The following is a 16,811-nucleotide window of genomic DNA, read 5'->3' on the forward strand; positions in this document are numbered from 1 at the left end:
AACTGAGGTTCAAAGAAGATGATCACTTGGCCAAGGTCACACAGCAGGAAAGGGCTGAGCTGTATTTGAATTCAGGATTCAGATCCATTACAGCATCCCTCGCCCTCAAAACAATCAAAAATCTAACCAACAGGGTAGGCTCTGAAGCATAGAGAGAGAGTAGAGGAGGAATGAAAAGCACAGGAATAAGGTGGGACAAGTTCATGTTCTGGCTCTGTGACTTTCTTATTGTATGACCCTGGGCAAGTGCATTGCCCTCTACCAATCTCAGTGTCTTTATCTGTAAAATGGAGGTGATACTAGCTTGTAGCTTCTCGGGTGACTGTTGGCTGTGCTAGGGTCTAATTGCCAGGACAAGAAGCTTTGAGGGTGGGATAGCTCGTGCTATCCCCAGGAGGGGAGCGGGAGCAGAGCCTTAAAGAATTTATACTTTAGCATTGAGTAGTGGCTGTGGGCTTGGGAAAGGTGGCCCGGAAGGGTGTACAGTGAATGGGGATTGGGGATAGGAGTGGCATCTGGAAATGTTGCCTAAGGCTAGACTATTCAGGGTCTTCTAGCTCATCAGAAAAAGTCTCGGTTTTCTCCTAACGGCACTGAGGAGCCATGGAAGGCGGCTGAGTGAGGGGTGAGAAAGGAGATGGTGCAACAAACTTCTGAGTCTAGGGGATCCAGGGTACCTTTAGTTAATAACTTAGAAACTCTGACCCTTTCTTCTGTCGGTTTGAGAAACTGCCCATTTTCCAGAGAGGAATAAGTGAGGCCCTGAAGAGGATGAGAAGATTTGTTCAAGGTCACACAGGTACTTGACAATAGGGCTAGACACCCCCGGCTCGGGTTCCGCGTCAGGGACAGTACTGTCACAAAGAAAAGCCACACCCACCAGCAGCGTTCGCAAACCACCTACCATCCGGAGATGACGGCAGGGAGAGCCCATTCTAAGACCCCGAGAAACTTCTGTGGCTCGGAACACGGAACTTTGGGACCAGGGGCCACGCCGGGCCTTTTTGCCCGCGCGCCCCTTTTCGCCTCCCTCATTGGCTCATTCTAGGAAGGGCGCCGTCGGAGGCCGTCTGGTCACCTTGTCCTCCGCGCGCTCTACGGCGAAACGACCCTGCGCAGGCGCGCGAAGGGAGCTTTCGGGGCCCGCGCTTTACGACACTTGTGCAGCAGCGGCAGCGGCAAGTCGGCACTCCTTCGCGACGATTCGGCCGGGTGCCGCTGGAGGCCGTTGCCAGGGTGGGGGTCGCTTTGCGGCATGGCGATGGCGGAGGGCGAGCGGACTGAGTGTGCTGAGCCCCCCCGGGACGAGCCCCCGGCTGATGGCGCTCTGAAGAGGGCAGAGGAGCTCAAGACGCAGGCCAACGACTACTTCAAAGGTGCGCCCGCCCTGGAAGGAGTGAGGGAGGGTGGAGAGCAGCCCCAAGTCAAGGGGTGCCGGGCCCGCGCGGAACCATGGCAACGCGGAGCGGCAGCCTGGGCGCGGGGCAGGCACTACCAAGTGACCGGGCGTGGGGAGGGCGAGGATGGCGCTACCAAGGGGCGACAGAGGGGGCTCCGGAGAGAAGGGGTGATACCTGGAAGTGGCGAGCGGAGGGGTGCTAAGTGGGGAGACCGAGGAGGGCGCTTCCAAGTGTGAAACGGGAGGGGGACCGGAATGGGAGCACCACCAAATGTGAGACCCCAGAGGTGTCAGCTTATGGCGCGACCTGAAGAGGGCGCTACCAAGTCGTGACATGGGGCGGAGGAGTGATGGCGCTACCAAGTGGGGAGACTCCAAGTGGAGAGGCACCAAGTTGGGGGAAGGGGGGGAACTGTCCCGGTAGAGCAGGCGATCGTAGGCATGGGAAATAGATCATTAGATAGGAGGGCCAGGAAGGAGGAGATTTGAGGTTACTCCAGGAGAGGGAAGGTTCTGGGGGTAGAGGTGAGGCAATCCAAGACTCGTATGACTTAGGATCTTAGGAAAGTAGGGTGTGGGTGCACCCATTCATTCATTGATTCGGTCCGTTTATTGAGCATCCGCTGCGTGCTAAGGACTGTGGTTGACTTTAGGTACACAGCAGCAGGTGACACAGATGTGGCCCTGCCCTTAGGTAGTTTGTAATTTAGCAGAAGAATCAGACATTGAGCAAACACACAGAGAAATAATAAAATACTTAAAAGCTGTGATGATTCCTTCGGAAAACCCCCAACAGAGACATAGAGAATAAGGGTTGGAGGCCACGACCTTAGAGAGGTTGAGGAGGGAAGGCCTTACTGAGGAAAAGGCATTTAAGTTTCAGAGGACAGTTGGGAAGGAGTGTCCCAGGTGGGTGGTGCTGCCTGTGCAAAGGCTCTGAGGTCGGAAATGAAAGGAGACTGGCTGGCTTGGCTGGAACTTTAACAAGTTAGCAGGGAAATAGATACAAGATAAGCTTAGGACAGGGGCCAGATATCTTAGGGTTTCATAAGTCACTGCACAGACCAGTTCGGATTTGACTCGACTCTCCCAGAGGGGCTCTTGAGTGGAGAGATGGACCAGCCTGGAACTCTCTAGTGAGGAATTTGGGCAGGATCAGCCTTTGGGTGGACTGCAACAGCCTATGGGAATGGAGGAAGTCGCCTTGGAAAAGAAGGGGCTTAGGGTAGAACCTTAAGGAATTCTAGTAGTTAGAACTGAAGAGGCTGCATTGGAGTGGTCCTTGAGGTGGAAGGAAAATCAGGAAAGCTGAGAGAAAGGAGTGCTTCTGGAAGGAGGGGATGTGCCTGAGGTGGGATACCGCAAAAGCCAGCACCGAGCATTGATCGTTGGATTTGGCTCCGTAACATGTTGGTGGTAGCCTTGACCCAAGCAGTTTCTAGGGGATGATGGGGCTGGTAGCCAGAGGGGAGGGCGCTGAAGAGTGAATGGGAAATGAGGAAGTGGAGACAGCCAGTGTTGACAGGGGTCTTGAGAGTTTTGGTTCTGAGGGGGAGTGGAGAACTTGGGGGTGGGGGGTGCTGCTTTTGTTTTTTTTGAAGAGCAGAAGAGACTAAGACTATAGACCAATAGAGTTGATCCTGAATGAGAGAGAGGAGGCTCATAGCAGAGGGCCCTGGAGGTGGGGTGTGGCGTGGGAGGGATCTCGAGCCTTAGCGGAGAGCTAGTCTCTGGTGGGAAGGTCAGGTCAGACTGGAGCAGTGAGAAGGAGCTGGGACTGGTGAGAGGTGAGGCTGGAGGTAGACCCTGGAGGCGGGTCAGGGAGTGTGGATGTCATCGCGAGGGTGGCAGGAAGCCATGGGACATTTGAAGAGAGGAGCAACATGGGCTGCTTAGCAATGGAAGGGGATCCCCCAGTGGCCTTGCAGAGACCGGACCCAAGGACAAGGCTGGAGACCCGGAAAGAGAGTAGGATGGTGGACAGGTGAGTGGTGCCCACCAGGCCAGAGAGACAGAAGCCGACTCAAGAAGTGTTTCAGAGGGAGAGTGATAGCGGTCACCTGGAGAGAGGGAACCCCAGGAGGGAAGAGCAGGATGCCAAAGGCCCAGAGGTGAGCCGAGCACTGAGGAAGTGAGCGGGGCTGGAGCCTGAGAGGCCAGAGTTGATGGTGAGGCTGCAGGGGGAGCCTGAGCATCCCGCTTGGGGACTCTGAGGAGGCAGGGATGGTTCTGGGCGGGAAAAGGACGGGATTGGGTTTGCGGCTTTAGAAAGACCCCTCTGGAGGGGAAGGACTGGGGGCTGGAAGAGCTTGGGGGAGACTGAGGCAGGACCCTGGACAGGAGAGGATGAAGGCCAGACCAGGCAGAGATGGGCAGTCGGGATAGATGTGAAAGAAGAGATTTGAGAGACTTTCTGGAGGTTGACCTGACAGAACAAGGTGACTGCCTGGCTTTGAGGGTTGACAGATCAGGTGTCCCTGCCAGGGCCCAGTCTCCAGCATGGGGCAGTGTGGAAGGTGAGACTGATCCTGAAATGGGGCATGAGAAGAGTGGCAAGCATGGGGGCAGATGCTGAGATGAGGGGAGAATTCTGGGAAACAGTGGGCCTTCCGGAGGGGCTCCTTGCCCCCCCAGGACCTGGGTTCTGAGCTCTGGGAGACCTGAGACTGGGCAGGTAGCCAGCGGCGCTGGCACTGAGCTGGAATGGAGGGGGATGCCCCTCCTGGTCCAAGCCCCTTGCTGTCTGGCAGGCAGCTGTAGGCACAGGCCTCAGTCCCAGGGGTCAGGGGAATAACAATAAAAAGATTAATTACAGCTCTCCTTAATTGAGCCCCCGCGGGGGCCAGGTACACCACTTTGTCTAATCCTCCCCTGGGTGCTGGGAGGCAGGCAGGAGCGGCCCTGTTTGTTTTATAGAGGAAGCTGAGGTTCCGAGAAGTGAAACCACTTGCTCAAGGTCAGAGTGTGCGAACAGCATGGCCCGGATATCCCCCTTCCTCACCACGTGCTTGGCTCCCACATTCAGAGTCCTTACCCACAGCCCTACCTGGAGCCGTCCTGGCCCCGGGGCGGTGAGGGGGGAGACGAGGGCCCCCAGGGGCTTGCAGGACCCTAGCTGGTTGACCCCTGGGAACTCAGGCCTGATCCAGAGGCCCCAGTGGGGAAGAGCCTGGTCCCTCGTGTCATTCACCCCTCTTCCCCTCTGAGCCTCATCGCCCCCCACCGCCTTCTGTATAAAGACAGGGGTTCCGTTTAACCCCCAAGGAGGCCCCTGAGTCCAAGACTTCACGCGGTTAAGGGCTCAGGCTGCCCGGGTTCAAATCTTGTTTCTTTGTCTTACCTGCCGTGTGACCCCTGGGAAGACCTTAACTTCTCTGTGCCTCACTTTTCTCGTCTCTAAAATGGGGCCTCCCTTGAGGGTTAAGTGCACTCTTATTTGTAGAGCTGGGCTGGGATCTGGTGTCGATAGCTGTGTGAAGCCCAGGCCCCTCCCGTTTCCTTTTTTCTAGTCTCTTCCCTTCAGTGAGTTGTTCAGTCAGTTCTTTTATGAGCATCTGCTGATCGCTTTCTCGGCTATAGCCACATTTCATCTGGGAGTTCCTTTAACCCTCACAGCCAGCGCATGAGGCGGGACCGGTTGTGCTTCCCACATTTCAGATGAGCAAGCTGAGGTTCAGAGAGGGGAGGCTATCTGTCCAGGATCTCATGGTCAGGATCCTTAGAGCCTGATGTCAGGCTCCCCACCCCATGCCCAAAGGTACGCGGCAGGCACGCTGGCCGCCGGCCTCTGGAATCTGGCCAGGAGGCTGGAAGGAGTCCTCTTAGGTGTTGGCATTCCAGGGAGGGTCGGTCAGACTCGGCTGGCTCGTTCCGCCCCGGCATGTTTCTGAGAAGTCCTGGGCCTGCCCACCAGGGCTCACGGTCCTGGGGAGACACACCCATCACCTAACGGTGACTGCCCAGAGAGGGCAGGCCTGGGAGAGCGGAGCCTTGGGGCGGGGGCCGCCCAGAAAGGTGCCTGACCCCACCTGGGTGTCAAGGAAGGCTTCTCAAAGGAGGTGACATCTGAGCCATTTGAAAGGTTGCCAGACGTTAGCTGCGGAAGGGATCGTTGTTATATTGTCCTGGCACCTCCCAGCACCTGGCTTCCTTACCTACTGTTGGTGTGTCCGTCTTTCTCTTTCTTTCCTACCTTCCTTCTTTCGTTCATTCAGGAACCACTCATGGAGCTGGGAGTCCTCTTCCGTTCTTTTCTCCCGACTCCTCCTCCTCTGAGTCTCAGCCTCAGCATCCCCTCTAGGTGGCCCCAGCCACAACACTGCGGGTGTCACGGTCTGAGGGCTGTGATCTGTGTGTGGTGTGTCCGTCCCACCCTCCAGCTGGATCGTGAGCCCCTGGACAGCAGGCCGGGGTGGGCTGTGTCCTCAGACAGGGCCAGGGTCAGAGTAAGACAGACAGTGCCCCTGCCCTTTCAGGACTTAAGTTCACACCGGGAGGCTGGGCAGTAAGCAAACACGACAAGGGAAAGTCCTGTTTTCTCAGATGCCTCTGGGGAAAGGAACAGTGGGAGTTAGGGCAGGAGTTCTCATTTTAGGCTGCGGTCGGGAGGACTCTCTGAAACTTTAGCCCAGAGTGGGTACGTAAGTTGCCCCGGGACACACAGCTCGCTAGGAGCAGAGCAGGGATGGGGCCCAGGCTGCCTGCCCCTGTGCCCGTGTCTGCCCCATGCCGGTCTCCCCCAGAGGCCGCCTGGTACGGAGGAAGAACGTGGGAGTCCACGGCGCTTGGCCTGACTCGGAATCCCTGTCTGCCACTTGCCGGGTGACGTGGTTTCCCTCTTAGAGCCTCATCTGGAAAGTGGGGCTAACGCAGCTGTCCTTGGGGTGCCATGAGGGTTCAGTGCAGGGACCCGTGTACCAAGAGCCCCACAAGGCACCTGGCACACCACGTCCCCCCAGGTCGGGCGCTCCCCCTGGCTTTGGTCTCCTGCCTGTTGAACAGCCACGTGGGCCAAGACAGCTCTGCAGATACAGACTGAGCGTCTGACCTTGAACGAAACCTCTGTGGCTTGCTGTAGAGGGAGCACCAGACGGTGCTTATGCCGTGGGGACATGTGGATGCCCCGGGTCGGGATGTAACGTGCAGGGCACAGCCGTGGCGCATTTCAAATAAAATGGACTTTTCCCCTTGGCCAGATGTCACGTCCTGTCGCTGCACCCTGCTCTGGCTGTGGACTTCGGGATGCGTCCTGCCAGTCCCCCTGCCCTCACCTCCTACCCTCCCCAGGCTCAGCCCCCCCAGACACACCACCCTCTTGCTGGTGCTAGAACTCCGTGCTCTCCTCCCCAGTACCTTTGCACCTGCTGTTCCTTCTGTGGGGAATGCTCTTCCTCTGGTCTGCTTTATCGCTTCCTTTGAGTCTCTTTGATGTGTTGCCTTCCTGAGACTAAGTAGGTCCCTTTTCTGTCCCCACTTCCTGTTTTACTGGAACCCCTCTTTGGGCTTGTATAATTGTTTTGGGGCTCAGGGCAGACTCAGAGTTGCTGATTACCATCTCAGGGCTGGCACTCACTAACATACCCTCTCCGGGGCACGTTCAGAATGCCCTCCGGAAGTCCCAGAGGAAGTGTTGCCCAGCTGGGGCGTTGGTGGGCGATGGTTGGGTGGGCAGGTATGTGGAAGTGATTTAGGGAGTTAGGGATTTGGGCTTGTGCTAGGGTGGGACAAGTCAGGAAGGGGAGCGGGCTGGAGAGACGTTTCTGAGCTCCATTCTGGGCCTGAGTTTCTCCATCTGTAAGTGGGGGGACTGGCTAGCACCCAGCCTAGGACCCCTGCTGGCTGGGGGTGGCACCCTTGCCTCATACCGCCCCCCCCGCCCCTGCATCTTCACAGCCAAGGACTACGAGAACGCCATCAAGTTCTACAGCCAGGCCATCGAGCTGAACCCCAGCAACGCCATCTACTATGGCAACCGCAGCCTGGCCTACCTGCGCACCGAGTGCTACGGCTACGCGCTGGCCGACGCCACGCGGGCCGTCGAGATGGACAAGAAGTACATCAAGGGCTACTACCGCCGGGCTGCCAGCAACATGGCGCTGGGCAAGTTCCGGGCCGCCCTGCGTGACTACGAGACGGTGAGTGGGCCTGAACCAGGCTGGTGCTGGGGGCCAGGCGGGGCGGGCCGGGGCCTCCTCGTGCTTGGCCAGACCTGATGGGCAAGGTGTGAGGAGGCTGTGCACACATTTACTCACCGCTCGCTCATCCAGCACATGCCAGCTGGGTTCACAGCCCAGCTTGACCTTGGGAGAGGAGCGAGGCCTCTCTGTGTGCTCTTCCCCATATCTGTGAAATGAGGGGGCAAAGACCTGCCTCTTGGGGTTGCCGTGAAGAGTAAACGAGCCTCTGCTTTTCAGGCATTTAGAACAGCACCTAGCACGTAGTCGGCACATGTAATTAACTATCCTGATTATTGTTGTTATTACTGTTGGTGAACAAGAAGCACACAGCCCTTCTGGTGGAGCTTATAGTTTGGAGGAGGGCAAAAAAATGGAGCTGTCATTGGGAGGGCAAACAACCATTGCAGGTGAGGATGTGGGCCTGGGAGAAAGAGAACAGGGCGAGATGCTGTAGAAGGACAGCACACGGGGGTGTGTTTTGATGAGGTGATGAGGGAGGGGACCCAGAGGACAGCAGGGACTGGCCAGGTCACTCGCTCATCCACCGCTCCCGCTGCTGTCACTGCTCTGGTCGTGATAGGGGAAGGCCTCACAGAGCACGCCTGCATGCCAGGCTCGTCCCCTCCCCTTCACGTCAGCCGGCTGAGTGACTTGTGTGGCAGCCCTGTGAGGCGGGAACTATGGTTACCCCCATTGTACAGATGGGGAGACTGAGGCCCAGGAGGCTCAAGGCCTGCCCACCTGCACGCAGCTGTTAAGTGGTGGAGCTGGGGTCTAAACGCAGGCAGCCCAGCCTCCGGCCGGCGTCTTCCCCCATCCAGAGAGTCGCTCCTTGAGAGCAGGGGTTCTCTTTGTTCTGGGACGCTCCCTGGGACGGTGGTTGACACCCAGCAGGGGCTTAGCGTTTGTTGAATGAATGATTGTCGTGCCCCCCCCTTACACGCGCACACAGCCTCACTGCCTCCTTTCATTTCCTCCGTCACACGCTCTGAGCAGCTTCTGTTGTGTCAGGCAGGACAACACGGGAGGCCAAGAGCTGTGGACTGCGGTTGGAAGGGGCAGGTCACACGGCCGGGGCAGGCTGCTGGCCGCCGGCCCCGAGAGGAGGGCGGCCTTCAGTGCAGGTTCGCTCCGAGCCCTGGGCCAGGGCACCTGTTGCAGGGCAGGCAGGGCAGAGGCAGGGAGGAGGAGAAGATTTAGAGCCCGGGAGGTGGAGTGGAGGCGGGGGCTGGGATGACCCCCCAGGAGGATGGTGGAAGGAGCTGCAAAGCGGGGTCCTGACAAGCTTGGACTCCCCGGCTGTTCTGAAGCCGGTCCCCTGCCTGGGCCCGGGGTGTCCACATTTGGCGGTGGTGCCAAGAGGCGTGGCCACCTCCTGGGTGGCTGTCGGGCGCTGCTGAAGTGGTGTGAGAACAGGTCACGGGGCCTGGAGGGCTCAGTAATGAGTAACTCAGGAGGGCAGTTGGGGTGGGTGGGGGCAGGTCTCCAAAGCGGGGGAGGGGCTGGGGAGAGAAGGAAAGGGGCAGAAGATGAGAGGAGCCCCAAGTGCAGATCTGCACGGGGTCTTCCCTACTAGGTTGCAGGGCTGTCTCCCCAAGGCCCGGAATGGAGGTTTTCTCACTGCTCTGATCCAGCCTGGGGCCTCCCAGCGCATACTCCTGGAGTCTGAGATGGTCACTTCCAGCCATCTCGTGGGCATACACAGCTTTATCCCGGCCTTGCGGGATTCGTAGGGGTTGGGTTACGGCCACTTTCCCTTTGGGGGCTCTGCCAGCAGCCCTGGGGACCCCCTGCATGAGCCTGAGGTCCTTGCCAGCCTGGACCACCCGCCTGCCTGCAGGCTGTCCTTTCTGACACATTTCATCAGACTCTGGGTGCAGGCAGAGGGGCCAGCCTCGGGTGGGTCCCCATGCAGGCTCTACTTCCAGAGCCATTGTGTGGTGACACGCTAGGGATTCGCAGAGCATGGGCCCAGACCCCTCTTCAGTCTTGGCACTGCTGGAGGCAGAACCAAGACACGACCTTGGTTAGACAGCATCACGTGGCCTGGCTCTGAGGTGAAGGGCCTTTCCTTTCTCAGCCTCAGTTTCCTTGTCTGCATGCTCACTGCGGGCCCAGCTCTGTTGTGAGCGCTTTACGTGCTTTGTACATGAAGGAAAACGGATTTACCATTTTACAGCACAGAAACTGAGGTCTGGAGAGACGATGTCCCTCCTCCAAGGTCGCCCAGCAGAGACGAGAGGCGTGAACCCAGAGTCCATGCTTATAACGCTCAGTGGGCTGTTTGAGACCAGCACTTCTGTCTTCATCAGATAGACTAGAGAAGTCAGCAGTTCATTTTGGAGGAAGTACACATATGTGTGTGTGTGTACGAATATTTTTCATTTGTGTGAATACGGGTGTGTATTAGGTGTGAATTCTTACCTTGAGTCATGGTCTCCAGTCTGCAGGCCACTCATGCAGGGGCTGGATTCACCGGCTCCACGGTCAGAACGCCAGGCCGTGAGCTGTGTAGCTCTGAGTGCTTTGGATCTCCTGCCTCGGTGGCCTTGTGAGGACTCAGTGAGAGTAGGGCCCCCACTCAGGGCACTTTCTGGGTGTGCTTTCTCTTGGGGGTGTCTAGGAAGAGCCCACGGCCCCCCAGGAAGGGCTGTGTACAGACACAGGGCCTTGTTAGGGGCTGGGGGCTTGGGGGTGTCTCCACTCTGCTCCGCCTCCAGGGCAGGAGCTGATTGCCCCTCTCCAGGTCCGTGTTGAATCCCCCCACCAACGCCTCTCCCTTGTCTCCAAGTTCATTCTTTCAGGGGGACCCTGGCTCCAGGATTCCCGCCCCTTTACGGGTCCTCTTCTCACAAGATTCTACCTGTGTTCTGTCCTGTCTGCAGCTGGAGCTCAGACAGTCACGAGGGCCCAGGCTGGGTCCGGGGGACTCCGTCTCTACTCCCGACCTGCCCCCTGGACTTCCTGGGTTTGGAGGGTTTGCAGTCCCATGTGATGCCGCTGGAGGTTTTACTGCGGAAACAGGAGTGAGCGTGGTTACCAGGCGCCACCCAGACTTGCTGGGGACGTCCTGTCGCGTGGAGCGTGTGCTCTGGGTCACCTTCCTGAACTCTACAGAGCTCCCGTTTCCCAGATACATGCCGGCCCCATGGCATCATGTGGGGTCACGAGCCCATGTTACCATATCATCGGTCTGAGTCCCTGGACTTACAGCCCGGGAATACTCGCGGCTGAAACCACTTTGGAAAAACAGCTGTTTATTCTATGAGTGTTGTGGTTTCACATGCAGGTATAAGGAGTAAGGCAGAGCCCCCACCGCCCCTCTCCCCCAATGACATGCCTGGCATCACTGTCACAGGATGCTGACCGGACACAGCCCAGACCCCACTTGCTGTGAGATCCCTCTTCTTAAAGAGAAGTCCAGCATTCAGTTCTGAGCCAGCAGGCCTCGGGGCCTCCCGCCGCTGCAAGACCTGGAGGCAGACCTGGAGGCCTGGCTCCAGAGCCTGCTCGTAAGACCGGGACCTGCATCATGTCCCTGGAAGGCGTGTCTGGCGCTGTGGGGACTGTGGCAGTAGGTGGGGAGGGGTCCTGTCCGAGCGTGTGTGGTGGGACCAGGATCTTCAGCAGGGAGAGAATGGAATCCTGGCTTCCTGGGTCAGTGACTTCACCTCTCCCAGCCTCAGTTTCCCTGTCTGTCCCTGAGGTGGAGCTGTGATGACATCACAGAGAGCTGCTCTGAGGAGAAAGTGAGCGAGGTCTTCGCTTACAGCCTCAGGCACAGAGAAAGCTTAGCTGTGCGCTGTTACTGCTCCGTTCCTTTGTTCCCGGGGTCATCAGTGTTTGCTTCTGGCCGCACCCCGGCCCGCGAGCTCTCTGAAAAGAGGGCGCTGGCTCAGAGGAAATGCTTAGTGGGGCATCCGCCCACTCGGGGCGCTCCTTACACCTGGGACACAGCCTCAGCCCTGCCCTCGTGGCCACGGCCACCTTCCACTGGGGAGGTAGACCCAACTCCTGCGGTGCTCAGGGCTGGGGCGGAGCGATGAGGGGGAGCCCAGGGCCCTGTGGGAGCCCAGGGCGGGTGCCTGACCCAGCCTGGGAGATAGAGGGCGGGGGCAGGGGGCTGAGACCTGGAGGAGGAGGAGGCAGGGCTGAAGAGTCACTGAGGGTGGACGTGAGGTGTTCTGGGCCAGGGGTACCAGCCTGCAGGTGAGAGGGGGCTGTCATGTTTGGGGACTTGTGGCTTTGGTCTGGCTGGTTCACGCTGGGCAAGCAGGGAACGCAGAGGGCTGGGCAGGCCCTCGTGGGCCAGGCGGAGCCGCAGTTTGGATTTCATCCTTGGCCGTGGACTCCTAACCTCTGCTTGTTGGGAAGTACTCCAGGGACTGTCAGGGGCCACCTCTCTCCCAAGCCTTGCGCCACACCCCACCGCAGGTGGAGGCACCTGGCAGGGTGCCTTGGCCCGAGCCTGCCCTGACCCGGCTTCCTGCCCCCACACCTGGTCTGCACGCCCGTTCTTGGGGGTGAGCCACACTGACCCTCGGGGCTCATCAGCAAACACCTTTGCCCCGGCTTCTGATGCAGCCAGGCTTTCCACCAGGGTGCGTTCGCTGCCTGGCACCCGCGTTTTCTGCACTGTGGCACAGGGCTGTGGGAGCCCACTCCTGGGGAGGCCAACGGAGGGCAGGTCAGGCAGGATCCACTGATAATTACAGGAAGAGTTACAGGTAACTGAGGCTCAGAAACGTGAATTCATTTGCCCAAGGTCACCCAGCACGTAAGTGGCAGAGTTGGGGTCTGAATGCAGCCCCCGCTCCCTCTGGACTTGGGGGATCAGAGTCTGTAGGAAGCGAGACGGAAGGGAGGGGAGGGGACAGGTTCCTCTTCCTGGGACCTGAGTGTGTCCCATGGCCAAGCGCCCAGTGCTTCCTGCATACGATCCCGTGTCATGGACGCGGCAGCCTGTGAAAGGGGCCGTGGGTGGCCTGTGCTGCCACACGCCCTTCGCAAGTGTTTGCTCGTTCTGTCCTCCTGGCAGCCTCGGGGTTCATGCTTTGTCACCTCCACCTTCCTCAGGAGGGAACCAAGGGAACTCACTGGTCCTGGGTCTCCGGCCCGAGGTTGACCCCGGGCGCCTGACCACCAGGTGCTGGCAGCTGCCTGCAGAGCTCGGGCTGCACGCCAGGCCCGTGCTGGTTCCTGATCCTCCCCAATAGCCTGTCACCTCCCCCACCTCATAGATGAGACAACTGAGACTCCGGCTGGATCCAGCCCACGGGGACCTCTCAGCCCCTCTGGTTCCAGCAAGGAAGCTGGAGCAGGGCCAGTTTTATTTTGATGATGGTCAGAGCTGCGGTGTATTAAGGAGCATCTGAATGGGTTAATATGTTTTCCCTCCCGGCAGCCCTGTGTGGGCAGCTGTCGCGCCCAGTTTAGGGACACAGAAACCAAGACCTAGACGGGGAGCGACTCCAGGCTTGCACCCCTTCTCCACGGGACTGGGTGCTCTGCTCAGTGTCCGTGGAGCCCTGGGCCAGGCTAGCCAAGGGCAGTCATGGTGCCCCCGCCTCCCAGTGACCCCTCTGCCCCGCGCCTCGCCTGGGGGCTGATGACTCTTTCCTTCCTTCTGTCCTCTCTTGCCCACCTTGCGTACCAGGTGGTGAAGGTGAAGCCACATGACAAGGATGCCAAGATGAAGTACCAGGAGTGCAACAAGATCGTGAAGCAGAAGGCCTTTGAGCGGGCCATTGCGGGCGACGAGCACAAGCGCTCTGTCGTGGACTCACTCGACATCGAGAGCATGAGTGAGTCGGGCCCGGGTGCCCCGCTGTGCCCGTCCCAGAGCCTTCCTCATCCTTGCCTGGGCCCTGTGTTGCTGTGCGTGCTGGGCGCCTCTGGTCCCTGCGCCCCCACGCTGTCTGTGCTCCTGGAGACCCTGCCGTCCAGCCTGGGGGCTGGAGGGCCTGGGTGTGCGCGAGCTTCCTTGCCGTATCCGTCCTGCAGTCGCACCACCCGTCATGGGCCTGACTTGTCCCTAGGTCCTCTGGGCACTCAGAGGCATCTATCATTCATTCCACAGGTGATTATTGGGTCCCTACTGGGTGCCACCATTGTGGGCACTGGGGATACAGCTGTGACCTGCACAGCCCCTGCCCCCTGGAGCGGGTGTCCTAGTGGGGAGAGAGGACGGATAGTCAGTTCACGTGTTAAATGCTAGCGGATCAAGTCCGGGGGAGAGGCTGCCAGAGAGGGAGTGCCCTGTAGGCGGGAGGTCAGGGAGAGGGCCTGTGAGCCCACCTGAGCAGAAGGGGCCGGCCGTGAGAGGCCCCGGCCAGGGAGCGGAGTCTTCAGCCCGTCCCCTCTCAACCTGTGTGTCTAGCGCCGAGCCTGCCCCGTGCCTGGGGGCCAGGCCCCACTTCCCATCCTGACAGTGGCCGCGGCCCCTGACTCTCCTCCCCCCTTCACACGCCAGCCATCGAGGATGAGTACAGTGGGCCCAAGCTGGAGGACGGCAGGGTGACAATCACCTTCATGAAGGAGCTCATGCAGTGGTACAAGGACCAGAAGAAGCTGCACCGGAAGTGCGCCTACCAGGTAGCACCCCCCAGAGCCCGGGACCCGGGGTAGCCTCAGGGCGCTGGCCCAGCCTGAACCCCGCCACCACGGGGGCGCAGGAGCAGGGCGGTCCCACCGGCTGGCGCTTGCTGAGCCCACGGTGTGCCGGGCACCCTGCAGATGAATTCTTCATCTCCAGCATTTCCATTGGTTACTTTTTAATAGCTTTCGTCTCTCGGCCCCATATGTTCATGCATGTCATTTACCTTTTCTGTGAGATCCTTCAACACATTTTCCACACAGTTATTTTAAAGTCTCTGTCTAGATCTCCCACCATCTGGGTCATCTCTGGGTCCGCTTCCGTTTGTCTGCTCTTCCCGTCTTAGCGCTTTTTTCTCGTGGGCCAGACACTTTGTGTAGAAGCACAGTAGCGATGGAGACAGATACTCTCCTGCAGACACGGGCAGGCCCTGCTCTGTTGGGCTGCCAGAGTGACGGGCTGTGTCCGTCCCCCCTGCAGTTCAGGGGCAGCTCGAGTTGGAGCTGGCTTCAGAAGTGTCCAGAGGGGAGCCAGGACTCCGCGGGGGCGGAGCTCGGGATCTTCGCCCTGCCGGAATCCCAGGGATGCCTGTACGCTCTCAGGTCTCCAGCTTACGGAGCTGTAGGAAAGTGCTCTGATGTTCAGCCCTGCTGCTGGGGTGTCTGAAGGGCGCTCTGCTCTCAGTCTCGCCCCCACGTTTGTGCCTCAGGTGGCTCCTGTCCACCACGTCGCCTCGCGCCCTCTGTGTGGCCATGGGAAAGAATGCACCGGCCTGGGCGGAGGCCTCTGCCGCAGGGCCCCCTAGGCTCTGGCGCGCCCGCTCCCCTCTCAGCCTGGCCCTCCTGCTGCGCCACCGGGGGGAGCACAGCCACCGTCGCGGTCCCAGGGAAGAGCTGGTCGCCTCCCTGTCTTGTAGTTTGACTCATTTAGGTTTCTTTGAGTCCTCACTGTGAGATGTTTCAGCGTGTTCTTTGTTTTTTCTTTTTTCTTCTTGTTTCTTGGCTTGTTTCCATCATTAAGGCAAGAGTGACAGTCTTTCGTAACTTTCTACATTCTGACCGGAAGTGGATACCTCCTGCTTTTCTTTGTTAGCACTGTTTTCCCAACTTTTCACTTAGCAAATTGTTAAACCCACAGAAAAGTCAAAAGACCAGCACAGTTAACGTCCATAGCCCCTTCACTTAGTCACGAGTTATTAACGTGTTGACACTTCGCTTTATCTTTCTATGTATATGCACGTGTACACACACACAGTATTTTCTTTTTTTCCTTTTTCCTGAACCATTTGAGGATAAGTTGCACCATAACCTGTGTCCCCTAACAACAGGACATTCTACTGCATGACTATAGTCATTCCCACCTTGGAAATTCGGTGGTGAGAGAATAACACTGGCTGACGCAGATGGCCCGCAGGCCAGCCGCTGCTGCCCACGTGGCCAGGTGTGCATGCCGCTGCCGAGTCTGTCTTCAGTCCACAAGGACTAGTACTGTGTGTTTCCAGGCTGATGGTTTAGCTTTCCCCAGTTTTTTTCCCCAAACATCCTTTTCAGCTGTTCTTTTTTTTTTTTTTCTAATCCAGAATCCATTGAGGGATCAACGATTGCATATGGTCTGCTGTTTTACTTTTTTGTTCATTTAGAGCAGCCTCATGCCTTTTGGGGAGATTTTTGTGACTTTGACACTTCCATGTTTGCAAGCCAGCTATTCTCTTAAACGTTCTGTATCTGGATTCATCCCACGTGGTTCTGCCTGATGCTGATCGTTTTAAGAGAAACGGAGAATCTGGGTTTTCCCATGAAATACTCCTGATGTTTTAATGCTGCATAGCCCACTCAGGTCACAGGCTCTGTTCCCAGCGGGCACGTGCTCGGCTAGGCCTCCCCTCCACCCAGCAGCATCTCCTGGCCAGTCTGGTCTCCCCGGGGTCGGGGTGGGCGGCTGGCCCTCCAGTGGGCCCCGCTCACAGCCTGCCCTGCCTTCCAGATTCTAGTACAGGTCAAAGAGGTCCTCTCCAAGCTGAGCACGCTCGTGGAGACCACACTCAAAGAGGTGCGTGCTGGGGGCGGTGTGCGGGCGGGCGGGCAGCTCCCTGGCTGGGGAGGGCCCACGGAGCTCAGAAACTCACAAACGCCCCCCTCAACCTCCTCCCCAACCCCTGGCTTGGTCTCCCTTCCTCCCACCCTGTGTATCTCCTGTCCCTCTCCTCCCCTTTGCATTTCGTGCTCCCCGCCTGTGTCTGTTCCATGGTTCTTCTCACTCCACTGTGACCTCTCACCCCTCCTCTCCCCTCTGCCCCCTCCACACGTCTCTCTCTGGGCCCCTCCCTCTCCGGTGGCCTCTTTTCTTCCAGACAGAGAAGATTACAGTGTGCGGGGACACCCACGGCCAGTTCTATGACCTCCTGAACATATTTGAGCTCAACGGTTTACCCTCGGAGACCAACCCCTACGTATCCTTCCTCAGAAGGGCCAGCTCCTCCTCCCCGGCCTCTCCTCCCAAGTGTGGAGTACAGGAGGGAGAGGACTCCCTGCCTGAACCTGAGAAGGGAGAGGCCTGATGAGCACCCTGGCCCCAAGCCGGGCTGGAGCAGCCGCCGGCCTTGCTCTCCAGGCTCCAGGGCCAGACAGGCCCGGGCTGGTGC

General features: G+C 58.6%; 1 protein-coding gene across 1 annotated transcript in view; it reads left to right on the plus strand.

Annotated features, from left to right (window-relative positions):
- Nucleotides 1–1,149: 1,149 nt before the first annotated feature.
- Nucleotides 1,150–16,811, plus strand: part of PPP5C (protein phosphatase 5, catalytic subunit) — a 21,051-nt gene continuing 5,389 nt past the window's right edge. The window contains exons 1-6 of the mRNA XM_010852634.1: nt 1,150–1,376; nt 7,292–7,533; nt 13,232–13,379; nt 14,048–14,169; nt 16,154–16,219; nt 16,521–16,619. Of these exons, the coding sequence (XP_010850936.1) occupies nt 1,256–1,376; nt 7,292–7,533; nt 13,232–13,379; nt 14,048–14,169; nt 16,154–16,219; nt 16,521–16,619 (798 nt within the window). The 5' untranslated portion in view covers nt 1,150–1,255. The remainder of the gene's footprint in view (nt 1,377–7,291; nt 7,534–13,231; nt 13,380–14,047; nt 14,170–16,153; nt 16,220–16,520; nt 16,620–16,811) is intronic.

This window comes from Bison bison, unplaced genomic scaffold (assembly GCF_000754665.1).
Source record: "Bison bison bison isolate TAMUID 2011002044 unplaced genomic scaffold, Bison_UMD1.0 scf7180017864313, whole genome shotgun sequence".
Classification (NCBI taxonomy): Eukaryota; Metazoa; Chordata; class Mammalia; order Artiodactyla; family Bovidae; genus Bison; species Bison bison.